The sequence below is a fragment of the Microplitis mediator genome, chromosome 5 (assembly GCF_029852145.1).
Source record: "Microplitis mediator isolate UGA2020A chromosome 5, iyMicMedi2.1, whole genome shotgun sequence".
NCBI classification, from domain to species: Eukaryota; Metazoa; Arthropoda; class Insecta; order Hymenoptera; family Braconidae; genus Microplitis; species Microplitis mediator.
This window is the reverse complement of record NC_079973.1, coordinates 10883406-10896002: the sequence shown is the minus strand read 5'-3', so window position 1 is coordinate 10896002 and position 12597 is coordinate 10883406. Positions and strand designations below refer to the sequence as shown.

The 12597-nt window shown below is 32.0% G+C and overlaps 1 protein-coding gene across 1 annotated transcript; it reads left to right on the top strand.

The window, feature by feature from the left end:
• Positions 1-5415: 5415 nt before the first annotated feature.
• On the top strand, positions 5416-12280 carry LOC130668317 (uncharacterized). Its single transcript, XM_057470548.1, has 6 exons — positions 5416-5599; positions 5812-6027; positions 8343-8418; positions 10497-10786; positions 10872-11002; positions 11924-12280. Exons 2-6 carry the CDS (start codon positions 5853-5855, stop codon positions 12131-12133), a joined length of 882 nt encoding a protein of 293 aa, XP_057326531.1. The 5' UTR covers positions 5416-5599; positions 5812-5852; the 3' UTR covers positions 12134-12280.
• Positions 12281-12597: the final 317 nt, after the last annotated feature.

Below are 12597 nucleotides of genomic sequence, written 5' to 3'. Positions count from 1 at the left end.
GATCGTAAATATAACTATTTAGAACAATAATAATAATTAACTCTAGTTAACATACAGGATTATAACAATTATCATAAAAATGGTGAATATTACAATCTAGATGATTTATAGAATCATCTACACTGTAAAAAATCACCGGGGTAAGTCCAAACGGTGTAGGTGTTAAAATTATCGGTGTTAAATTTACCCCTGAAAGCGGTGTGAAATTAACGCCATCACCGGTGTAAATATTCTAGACCGGTGTTAAAATAACGCCGCCACCGGTGTAAATATTCTAGACCGGTGTTAAAATAACGCCGCCGCCGGTGTAGATATTCTTTACCAGTGTTAAAATATTTTACTTTGTGAATATTTTTACTTACTCGATCACTATACTTGTTAATAAATGAAATTCTTTATTAATTTTCATGAAGAACTGACATTTTTTGTGTTTTATAATCTTTAAAGTTAATAATCCAAGCGGACGCAGTTTACCCTGTTTTTACACCGGTTACTCCGCTTTTACACCGATATTACTCCGTTTTTACACCGGTTACCCCGCCTTTACACCGATTTTACTCCGCTTTTACACCGGTTACCCCGATTTAACACCGGTATTTTTAACACCGGTGTAGTTTTATTTTAACACCGGGCGGAGTTAAAATGAGTCCATTTTTAACACCGCTCTTTTTACAGTGTAGGTAATTTTCACTACTATCGGATTGATGTAGAAATTTTACCATAACTAGATAGTAGTTTATATTATTTAATTTTCTGAGTGTACCACTCATTCGACCACCCGGGTCGAAAAAATGAACTTCAATTTCTACCTCGGATTGCGGCTGCAAATAGACGTATTCTAGGACCTCATTTGAACCTCTATGTTGCGCTTGTTTCCGCTTTTGCACTGTAAAGGTTCGAACAAGGTTCTATTTTTCGACTAGGGCCGTGGTATACTTATAATAGCTGGTGTCCAGTGCATATTCACTAACTTGCAGTGTATTTCCTCAATTCATTTTCAAAGAGTGCAGAGTTAGAAATTTTGGGTTAAATTCAACACAAATCATGGGTTGCAAACGGTCTACTCAAATTTTGGTGTCAATTTAACACATTTCGTTTGTGTTAATATTTAACACAAATTTTATGTTAAAAATTGAACACAAAATCAGTTATTATGACAGAAAATTTGTGTAAATTCAACGGACTTTTCATGTTAAAATTAACTAATAAATATAAGCACATAACCTAACAAACTCAAGTATACTGATCTTACCTCAGTACAACTTATGTCAATTTAGCAAACAATTAGTTAAATTTTCCGTGATTTTTCTTAAAACGCAGCTATGAACTACCCTCCCGTAAAATGAGAATAAAAAAACCATTGAACCTGATGATAAAAATATGTAAATTATCTATGATTATATTTAATTGTCAATCAATTATAGTCCAAGCTTTCTTGCAGACAATTGTTACAATGCTTTGCTTGGTTATAGTAATAAAGAAACGCGCAGGAGTGATTAGCAAAACAACACAAAGTTTGTGTTAATTTTCAAATATTAATTCTAAATTGTTTATTTAATTATTTCCTAACTATTGAAAAATAATTTTTTTTCTATTAAATATGAACTCAGCGAGCAGAGATTTACACATTGGGATTTACCGATATCTTTTTCATGACTAAAAATAACGTGAATCAATTGATAAAGAAGAATGACTAATGATCATATTTTAACGAATCGTATCGATAACACAAAGCCATTAAAAGTTAAGTAAGAAACGATAATAATGCAGCAAATGATTTTATATGTATCTATAAAGTAATTAAAAGTATTTTTGGATCACTCTTAATTAACTTATGACTATAGTTATTAGCTGTATCACTGTCTATTTTAATAAAAAAGTTAACAATTATGCAGATAAGCATTAATACTGATTCTGAAAATACTTTATGCAAAGAATTGCCCATCTCAATCGCGAAACGGTCTCGGCCCTTTGACCGACTGTAAATAACCTCTGCCTTCTTTGTAGTAGACCAAAATTTTCAAAGTTGTTAAACATTTTTGAGGAAATTTATTAAAGAATATTCTTTAATTTAATATTTTGATGATTCATAATGATATTAATGAGATTAATTTAAAAAAATTGATTTAGCCCGAAGCCCAAGTGCGTTAATTGTGGTTTTTTGAAATATCTCAAAATTGACGCGATAAATCGAATTCACAATTTAATCAGCTTAAGAACTTGATAAAAAGCGTCGATTGCGACCTCAACCGTCTCAAGCGGTTTATTCGTTTGAGAGATATCGTCGGAGAAAAAATGGTAAAATAGTATATTGCATAGTTAGGATATTAAGATAGTTTTTATGTGGCGAGTGCAATGTTTTCAGCACGAGTCGTAGGGTTACATACACGGACTAAATTGTGAATTCATTTCACCACTCACTTTTCACAACTTCGGTGAAAGCCGAGGACATCTATTTTGATTTTACTCAACTACTTTGCACCGGTCGGTAAACAGCCGTTTAGAGTTCGCAACGCAGATGTCATAAAGCGCGCAAATCAGGCCTGCGTTGAATAAACCTATTTTTTTCGAAAAGAACGGCATACAAAAGTATTTTCGAGCTCGAAGAGCTTGAAACTGTATTCTCGACAAAGTTTTCGAGCTCAAGTAGCTCAAAAACAGCGAGAAGTTTTAGGGCTGGCCCGCAGGGTCAACCGATAGATAGATTTATTTTATACCATTACAGAAACTACGATTATAAATTATGGGAGCAATTCCTACAACTATAGGTATGCTACACGTAAAATTATAAGAATGTTTCCCACAATTTACAGAAATTGTTCCTACACTATTATGGGAACCATTCACGGAAAGAAAATATTTATAAATATTACTGAGATTCTCGTCAACAGCGTGCCTAGACCGAATCTCAGTATATATTACTGAGTAGAACGTAAGAAATTAATAACCGATGCATTTTTTTGAAAAGTGTCTTTTTTAAGGTTTAAGTAGTAATTTCAAATAGTCAAGCAGTATATTTCAACGATTAACTGTTAATTATAGCAGTTTAAAAATTAAAATCATAATTTTACTAACTGAAACGACATTAGTTATTGAACATAACATAAATAATTAGAAGTCGAACTACAATAATTGTCAATCATTTTTTTCTGTGTTCTTACAATGTTTGGTAATGGTTCCTATACTATCATAAAAATATCAATTTAGGAAAAAGTGTGGGAATCACTCCTATAATACACAGATATATTAATCAATGAAAATTCAAAATTCCAAATTGTAATCTTCAAAAAATCTGACATATTGAATATTTTTCATTTATTTATGTATGAATGTTATCTCTGAATATTAAGGGTCCTAATAAGCTTAATCTAGTGTTTCAATACAAATCAATCGTCGAAGAAGCTTTATTGAAATTTCTCCATATCATGAGAGAAATTTCTTACCTATTTTGTCAAGAAATATTTCTATGATAGGTGAAAAAATAGTTCCCATAAAGGTATGGAAACTGATCCTATAACATTATGGGAACTGTTCCTATAATATTTCAAAAACTGTTCCTATAATATTTTAAAAACTGTTCCTATAATATATGAAACTGTTCCCATATATTATGGAAACCATCCCTACAATAAGGAAACCTAGAGCACGAAGAAAATTGTAACGAAAAAATTATTATTTTTTTTTTTTTCAAATTGTAATAAATTTGAAGAATTCATTCTATTAGGCCTTTTCAGGTCAATGGTATTCATCTTGTGTAAAATGAATTAGAAAAAATTTAACAAAAAATATAATAATATACTTATAAATATACTGTAAAAAATCCGGAGTGAATTCAGAGTGAAATTAAATCCGAATTCACTCCGCATTCACTCCGCCACTCGGAGTTCCGGAGTTTTGAAAAAAATCACTCCGCATGCGGAGTGAATTAGGAGTTTTTTTTTAGCGGAGTGATTTCGGAGTGACGCGGATTTTATTTCACTCCCAATTCACTCCGGTCCGGAGTTTTAATACTTAAATAAATTTATACTAATTTATATTAAACTGCTAAACAATGTGGTGTGTGTGTGTGTGTGTGTGTGTGTGTGTGTGTGTGTGTGTGTGTGTGTGTGTGTGTGCAAATGTGTGCGTGTGTGCAAATGTGTTCATGTGTGCAAATGTGTGCGTGTGTGCAAATGTGTGCGTGTGTGCAAATGTGTGCGTGTGTGCAAATGTGTGCGTGTGTGTACAAATGTGTGCGTGTGCGTGTTCGATTGTGTGCAAATGTGTGCGTGTGCGTGTTCGATTGTGTGCTTATGTGCAAATGTGTGCGTGCGTGTGTGTGCGAGTGCGCGTGTGTGCCTAAATATGTATGTGCGTATGTGTGTGCATATCAGCTGATCAATAATGTAATACGCGAATTTTTACTTCGATTTTATTGAGTGGAGTTATGTTTTATTAATAATATTTTCAAAACTCCGCTCCGGAGTGAATTTCACTCCGAGGGGAGTGAATAATTAAAAGTTCATTCACTCCGCATTCACATCGCATTCACTGCGGATTTAATCCGCATTCACTCCGCGAATTTTTTACAGTGTATAATGATAATGCGGCAAATTCAAATTTAAATTCAAATCAGTCGAAATTTTGCAGAAACTTGAGAAAGAAATTTTTTTTTTCTTGGGGTACGACGGCCTTGTCCCCAAAAAAAACATAAAAATTTTTTTCTGCCCTCCGGCCGGAAAGTGGCAACTTTCGGGCCGCTGCCCCAAACGAAGTTGCGACTTTCCGGCTTCGTCGAGCAGAAAAATAGTATACGCACCTTGGCCAGTAAAAAAGAAAGCCTCAGACCACATGTTTGTCAGCCTCGGCTTCGCCTCGGCCAACAATTACATGTGCTCTGAGACTTTTCTTATTTTACTGGCCTAGGTATGTAATATACTATTTTTCATTTTTTTGCAAAATTTCAACTGATTCTCCCAAAATAGACGGAAAATAAACGATATGATGGTTAAAAGCCACAAAAAGAAAAAACCGGCTTAAGGGGGCCGTCGTGCCCCAGGTTCCCTCAGTACGGGAACCATTCCCATAATGTATAGGAAAAGTTCCTATAATTTTCTTTCTGTGTGCCATTATTATTTGTACTATTGTTATTATTTTTTTTTCCTTTTCTTTCTATCTATTACCAGCAATAGCACTTGCTTGTTAGATTGAAAAAAAAAAAAACAATATCTAAGACAAAAAGGCGGGATATTGAAACGAAAATTTTAATAAATGAAAATAAAATTACAATAAAAATGAAAAATAAAAACTTTTTAAATTTATTTAAGTACTTTCTGAGTTCAATTAGACAAAGCTAATGAAAACGTTCTAAATGAGGTATCACATTAAATTAATTATCAACTTATATCTTTAATGTGGACGTATAGAACTCATTATCATCGAAATACTTTAATGTAAGATACGAATCAAAATAGTGATCAAAAACTGGTGGGGATTTCTACAATGATAGATAAAAAATGCTGTAAGAAACCAAATGACGTCAGAACTTGTATATAAATACATACACAATTGGTGCCTAAGTTAAACGATTGCTTATTATCACAGCAGTTACCGATCCCTTGTAAGTATAATTATATTATTTTTTCTATTAATTATAAATAGCAATGGTTAATAAAAAGTATGACAGAAGTTATGGAATTTATTATGTAAAATATTTAGTTTTCCACAAAAACATTTTTTTCGACTAAATAATTTCATTAATATCTGAATTTAAGTTAAAATGGGGGAAAAATTTTCAAGTAACCGAAATTTTAAAAAATCTCTACCTTATAGATATTAGCGAATCTTCTCTGGAATCATAAAAATATTTTACAATGAACGCTGCAATAAAGACATCGATTATTTTACTACTGGTGACTTGGGGACAGTGTTGTTCACATGGAAATTCAAATAAAAAAAAGATCATAGGGCATGCAGATGATCTTGCATTATCAAGCACCGTTGTGAGGATCATGAAAAAAATTGAATGGCCAGTTGATGGAACTTACGGTAATTATAATCACTCACTTTTTCTAGCTTACTATTTCTCGATTTCATTCAAATTTTGCTCAAGTTCGTGTTAATAGATTATAACATATTTGAGGAGTAAATACAGATTTAGTTCGAAGTAACCGCGAAACAAGTGATTTTCTATTTATTTGAATTTCTTGAAGTAAAATTCTCACCGAACAAGCGAGTTTTATATGTAAAGTAACCCAAATCCATTTTTTTGTAAATTCTTGTCTGAGCTCTATTTACTTCTTATAAAAGTTTAAATAGTTAAAGAAAATATTATCATTTTACGTTTATAATTAAAAAACTTTCGAAATTATTGGTAAATTTTTAATAATTCGAAAAATTTTAATCGAATACTTAGATTCGATTAGATACGACTAATTCGGAAGCTTAAGCTATAGCTCAATATATTGACACACCCCTACTAAATATTGTACACCATATAGTACAGTCTAAGAGGATTCAAGATATGTACATGTTAAGGTCAAAAATTTTGAAATGTTTTGAATTCTTATCCCTGGTGGATTCGAATTACGGTAAATTACCTTTTGCTAGGGGATAGTGAATAGTCACTATTTCCACGATTTCAAATTCAAGAGAGCACATTAGACTGATTCAAAAAAATCGACTAATTTTTTTTTTTCTTCATTATGTCGAAAATATTGTTGGAAATGAAATACCGTGAAAAATTGAGTTCTTAATATTAATATAAACAACTGCCGCATCGCAATTTTCTACTTCCCGTTTAAATAACATGGGAAAATTTATTTTTTAAGCTTTGGAATTTGGTAGCTCTCGGTGGGACCAATACTTTTGAATGTTCAAGACATATTCTTATGGGAAATTTGATGCTCTACAAAAAAGGTTTCCCGGGTCAAAAATAAAACTTGATTTAGACTTGGCTTACCAAGTCGAAATTTGGAGCCGTTTTTCACAAGACAAACTTGACTTTTTTTACGGAGGTACGAAATATATTAAGTTTTCGCCTCGGTTTAGACTTTACTGGCTCACTTAGTCACGATTTAAGACAAAAAAGTTGAAATCAAGTCGAAATTGACTTGGTTTAGACTTATTCGACTTAAATTTTAAGACGAAAAAGTCAAAATCAAGTCGAAATTGACTTGGTTTAGACTTATTCGACTTAAAATGTAAGGCGAAAAAGTCTAAATCAAGTCGAAACTGACTTGATGTAGACTTATTCGACTTAAATTATAAGTCGAAAAAGTCAGAACTAAGGTGAAGTAATTTTTATATATTAAGGCGAAAGTAAGGCGAATAAATGACTTTTTTTCGATTTGGTTTAGCAAGTCAAAAGTAATGTGAATGACTATCGTGCTCAAAGTAAAGACGAGTAAGTTGAAACTAAGATGAAAAAAGTTCAAAAAGTTTAAAAAAATTAAATTTAAGTCGAAAAAGTCGAGATCTTATAAAAAATCGTCGGCAAATCGATAACTTCAAAAGAAAATAAGGCGAAGCGAGCCTGAATCAAGTTTTATTTTTGACCCGGGTTCTTATAATTTTTCGATATTTTTATTTTTTCAAAAGTAATTCGAAGTTAAAGTTAGATTGACGATAAATTTTTACATTTTTTAAATTTTTTGACGCAACCATTAACTTTATCCGAAAATTTTAAAGGACATTTGTTGTAGAGCATTTTATTTCCTAGAACTTATCTCAGAGAAAATTTTCGATATTTCTCATAAGTCGTAAGTTATTCGCAATTAACTGAAAATTTAATATAATTAATTTTAAGCAACAAAATTTAGATTATTTAAGAAAATTTTCAGTTAATTGCAAATAACATACGACTTAAGTGAAATATCGAAAATTTTCTCTGAGATAAGTTGTAGGAAATAAAATGCTCTACAACAAATGTCCTCTAAAATTTTCGGATAAAGCTGATGGTTGCGTCAAAAAATTAAAAAAATGTAAAAATTTATCGTCAATCTAACTTTAACTTCGAATTACTTTTGAAGAAATAAAAATATCGAAAAATTATAAGAGACCTTTTATGTAGAGCGTCAAATTTCCCATAATAATAAGTCTTGAACATTCAAAAGTATTGGTCCCACCGTGAGCTACAAAATTCTAAAGCTTAAAAAATAAATTTTCCCATATTATTTAAACAGGAAATAGAAAATTGCGATGCGGCAGTTGTTAATATTAATATTAAGAGCTCAAACTTTCACAGTAATTTTTTTTCATCATTTCCAACAATATTTTCGATATAATGAAGATAAAAAGATTTAGTCGATTTTTTTGAATCAGTTTAGAGCAGATATTATGTTTGATTTTTTTTTATGTTGCAGTCGAGGCAAGAGAATACTACGGATCTATTATTCATCCGAGAGCTGTCATTACATTGCCTCATGAGGAAATGCTTATGTAAGATAGCCACAAAATTAATAATAACTGTTGGAGAGGGCAGGGAAAAGCAAAACAGACTTCTAGTCCTCGACCCCCTTCACTGCTCAATAAAATTTTGAAAGAACTACTTACATTTTGCTGGGCTATAATGGGTAAAGTAATGCGCAAGCAGCCCCGACTGGGCTTACGGTTCTGAGTAAAAGAGTAAAGGGAGAGGTTGTATTTTCAGTGGGTGGAAATCCCACACTATATTAGCCATGTATAACTCTCAAGTTTTCGGTATTTTTGAAAGATTTTTACCCCTGACAAATAAAAAATGAGAAAAGATAATTTCACGACCCATGAGTTGTGCATGCACGAAGCCATCGCTGATTATTGTGAAGCTTGGCGACTTATTTTTTTTCTTATTGAGGTAGCAAATCCTCGAACTTTGGACTTTCATAATGAATATTTCCGCTATAATCAAAAACAAATGTCAAAAACACTATTTTTATTTGGGGAAGTGTCGACTCAAGTCTAAAGCTCGCTTGGTTAGTGAATATAATAAATTTAGTTAAATTACGTATAAGCCGCTTGTATGTTGACAACCTTGTCTTTGGCGGGAGTTTCGATCGACACAACTCAAAACTTATGTACATACGGAAAAAAAAATTGTTGTTGCAACAGGAAGATCCTGTAGCATGAACGTGTTTCTGCAACAGGAAAGTTTTGTAGCAGCTACAGGACCCGCCTTGTTACAGTTACAAGATCAATCCTATTGCAGCCACAGACATAATCCTGTGGCTGCAACAAGGTTAGTCCTGTACCTGCAACAGGATGACTCATGTAGCTGTAACAGGACTGTCCTGTAGCTGCTGCACGGCTATGTCCTGTTGCAACAACAATTCGGTTTTTTCCGTGCACTTGTGAAAAAGTTATCAACTTAATTTTTGCAAGAGTAATATTGGATCCAACATTTTGTGACTTTAGAACATAATTCATACTTTAATGGACCGTGTGGTATGCACCAAAATTTCTAAACGTTCATTTGTTCCCAAGCCCAGCCCCTCCCCCCGTCTTATATTTTGAAAACCTACACGGAGAGAAAAGAATAGTTCTGATTCCTATGCTAGAATGGTAACCATTACTATGTTACATTGTAACGAAGACTTTTGTGAAAATCCTGTGTGAATTTGCTGTAAAAAATCTTTAGCATTGTGGCAAAAATATGAGTGATAGCTCATTCGATGCGGAATCAAATTTTGAGCAAGATGTGTTTTTTATTTTTTTTATTTATCAAAATTTCAATTTTTTATTAACAAAAAATATAAACAAAATAAAGAATCTTAGATTGTTGTTGATAACTCAATAACTATAAGCGATATCGAAAATCTAAAAAAAGATCTTTAAAGAGGAGGAAATTTCTGAAAAAAAGTCTCGACTCCCCGAACTCTAGCTCCATAAACAATAATTTTTATTTAATGTTGAAAATTGCATTCCGCGAGGCTGCTGTCACATTGGCGTCTTGAGGTTAGAGTAAGACAGCAGCCTCGCGGAATGCAATTTTCAACATTAAATAAAAATTATTGTTTATGGAGCTAGAGTTCGGGGAGTCGAGACTTTTTTTCAGAAATTTCCTCCTCTTTAAAGATCTTTTTTTAGATTTTCGATATCGCTTATAGTTATTGAGTTATCAACAACAATCTAAGATTCTTTATTTTGTTTATATTTTTTGTTAATAAAAAATTGAAATTTTGATAAATAAAAAAAATAAAAAACACATTTTGCTCAAAATTTGATTCCGCATCGAATGAGCTATCACTCATATTTTTGCCACAATGCTAAAGATTTTTTACAGCAAATTCACACAGGATTTTCACAAAAGTCTTCGTTACAATGTAACATAGTAATGGTTACCATTCTAGCATAGGAATCAGAACTATTCTTTTCTCTCCGTGTACCGAATAAACAATAAAAACTAATGATTTATTTAATCCTGGTATAATGTGCTAATGAGTTTAATAATAAATTGATAAAATTCATAAGAGGTCCATTTTGCATTTTCTCGCCCCGATTTGTTAGTAATTAAATTTATGAATAATCATTATCCTTTACAGAAAATCCCAAGAATACACAGCTGTAGGAGGTTGCCCACAAGTATTGAATATCAACAATAATTTCAATTTGCAAGAATGCCAACACAAGTCAATTACAAATTCAACTTTGATTGAATCTAAGAATTCACCGTCAACATTGATCTTGATTCTTGCAGAAGAATTCACAATGAACAATAAAGTCAATCTTATTAATTTGGCCAACAGTGATAAGGAAATAAATATGTTGAATTGTTACGCTTTTGCCACGACATATGTATTCAATGAAGATGATACGAGCTTCGATAAGAATGGTAAATAAGAAACAGCTTTCATCGATCGAACTCGTGTAAATATTGTATAATAATCATTGTTAACATTACCAAAATTCATTTTCAGTTTTATTGATGGCAGTTTACAAGGTAAGACACACTGATGAGACAGTCATTATGCATAAAGATGAAGATGGTGATTTCGTCCATGTCGATGGTGGAGAGTCAGGATTTGAAAGCTCAAAATTGAGACTACGGGTAATCACACATTTTTATAAAATTAAACCTAGTCTATGATAAAAATTACAGAACCACACATGAGTTCAATTGTTCATCTAAGTTTAAATATCTATAAAGACTGACTATATACTGACAAACATAACCTAAACGAAAAATCTTTGATAAATGATGGAATTTTGATGAATTGCCGATAGTTTCCCAAATAGAAATCCTAGCGCGGAATGCCAACAAAATAAATTCGGGTCGAATTAGAATTTCCGAAGTACGAAAACCGAACCAAGAAATGCCAAAAAATATCCAAACTTGTTTGTTGTTAAGAAAATCGGTGGCATGGCCAAAATTAGGTGTATCTTTGCCATTCTTTACTGATACCTAATAGAACTTTATTTGGAATAACTAAACTTAGGAATCACAACCGGTTGCATAGTGTAGTAGATAAAGCGTAGGTCTTTCGCTTTTCCTTGAACTAAATATTTCTCATTCGATTAGAAATTGAATAATCATCATATCTGATGATGCCTACTCCGCAAAAATAAAAAAAATTCATTACTTTATTCTTTGCAATAAGACATTTTTCGCGGACAGGTTGCGGTCTTCCATAAAGAGTTCAGTTTCCGAATGTAAGCCGAATTCAGCTTTCCTAATAATGCAGGGATTCGAACGTCCGATATTTCTGTGATGTGGGCCTTATGCGGTTGTCTCGTTTAGCGCGAACTCAGAAGTCGGCATGCTTAATTTAGCCATAATAATTAACGAACTGAAATTTTTAGCCGCGCTTGTCACGGATTGTTTTTGTTAAGGATATTATGACCGGAAATCATGGGAACTAAGCTGCTAATACATCAAAGTTTTGATGTGGATACATTGACTTTAGAAACTAATAATTATTGTAAATATTGTGATAATTCTATATTAATGTATTTTTCTATTTCAAAACAGAACATCAGATCATCTCCGATAGTATGTGAACGTAATGATGCATCCGACGACAGAAAACTCAGTTCTTATTTACAAATTGGATTTCTTAACATCGATATGAATCTCATTGAATTAGTAGAGGAAAAATTAGATCTTGAAATAGAAGAATCAGCTAAACATATATATTATGATGTACCAGACATTAACAACGCTGTTAGTCAACTCGAATAAAATCTACATTGTACAATAAAAATAAAAATAACCGTGTAATTAGGACACATGGTGTTTACTTTTTGGTATTATACTTATTATAATATGGTTGCATCGAATAACAACCACCAGTATATTAGTCTGGGTTTCTTTCGTCACTATTTTTTTAATAACGTAACAGACGAACCTATGAACCTATTAAAGTGTCTGTTGATTTTATACTTTATCAATATATTTACGTTAATATATACATGTATATGTTGAATATATTTAAAAGAAAAAAGCATACGTCTGTCTACGTAAAAGTTACATTCATTTTATTTTCAATTTTTAGAACAACGCCAAAATCAATGACTTCTATAAATTTAAAAAAATGTAAAAATAGTTGATCGTGTGAGTCAACTTCAAAACTTCTTAAGGTTTTCAAGCTCCGAGATCTCGAAATGATTATTGCTCTTGAATTTTTGAGCCCTTTGCGTTAATAA

Coding starts and splice junctions, on each gene's coding strand:
- LOC130668317 (XM_057470548.1), top strand. CDS start 5,853: ATGAACGCTGCAATAAAGACATCGATTATTTTACTACTGGTGACTTGG. Junction 8,419..10,496: donor CCTCATGAGGAAATGCTTAT/GTAAGATAGCCA, acceptor TATCCTTTACAG/AAAATCCCAAGAATACACAG. Junction 11,003..11,923: donor GCTCAAAATTGAGACTACGG/GTAATCACACAT, acceptor ATTTCAAAACAG/AACATCAGATCATCTCCGAT.